General features: G+C 51.4%; 1 protein-coding gene across 1 annotated transcript; it reads left to right on the top strand.

The window, feature by feature from the left end:
* Positions 1–131: 131 nt before the first annotated feature.
* TM35_000051120 (rab1 small GTP-binding protein) lies at positions 132–461 on the top strand (the record flags this gene model as incomplete). Its single annotated transcript, XM_029022767.1, has 1 exon — positions 132–461. A coding segment is annotated over one exon (330 nt), but the record flags the coding sequence as incomplete, so codon positions are not given.

A 461-nucleotide genomic window follows, 5' to 3' on the forward strand; every position in this document is an offset into this window, starting at 1 on the left:
AAGAGAGGAGCTTTGGCCCACGCCGCGGCAGCAGTGGTCGAACACGATCTCGACCCACGACTGCTAACTCAGCTGGGGAAACACGCGGATCCCATGGAACTCCCACGAAGCACGGTACGATATCTCGGCCATTGGGCCGCAACAATAAACAAGTCCGTGCAATTGACATCATTGATGTAAATGATTTGGGAAAATGGGCAACAGCCAGCTGGACATTGCCAGAACCTGTAACACAAGGTTTGTGTGCACCATTTAAGGGGCACAATATAATTCACCGATCCCACCGTACCAGGGTGGCGACAAAAGAAGAAGAAGAGCGTTTACCGTTGCAACAAGTCGACGTAGGTACACTGTCCATAAAATGGATTAGGGAACGGATGAATAATAAGGCGAAGAAGCGCTGGGACGAGGTGTGGGGCATAATGCAGACACCCACACCAACGGTAATGGACCGGGAATCC

Source organism: Trypanosoma theileri (assembly GCF_002087225.1).
Source record: "Trypanosoma theileri isolate Edinburgh chromosome Unknown TM35_Tth_5_V1, whole genome shotgun sequence".
NCBI classification, from domain to species: Eukaryota; Euglenozoa; class Kinetoplastea; order Trypanosomatida; family Trypanosomatidae; genus Trypanosoma; species Trypanosoma theileri.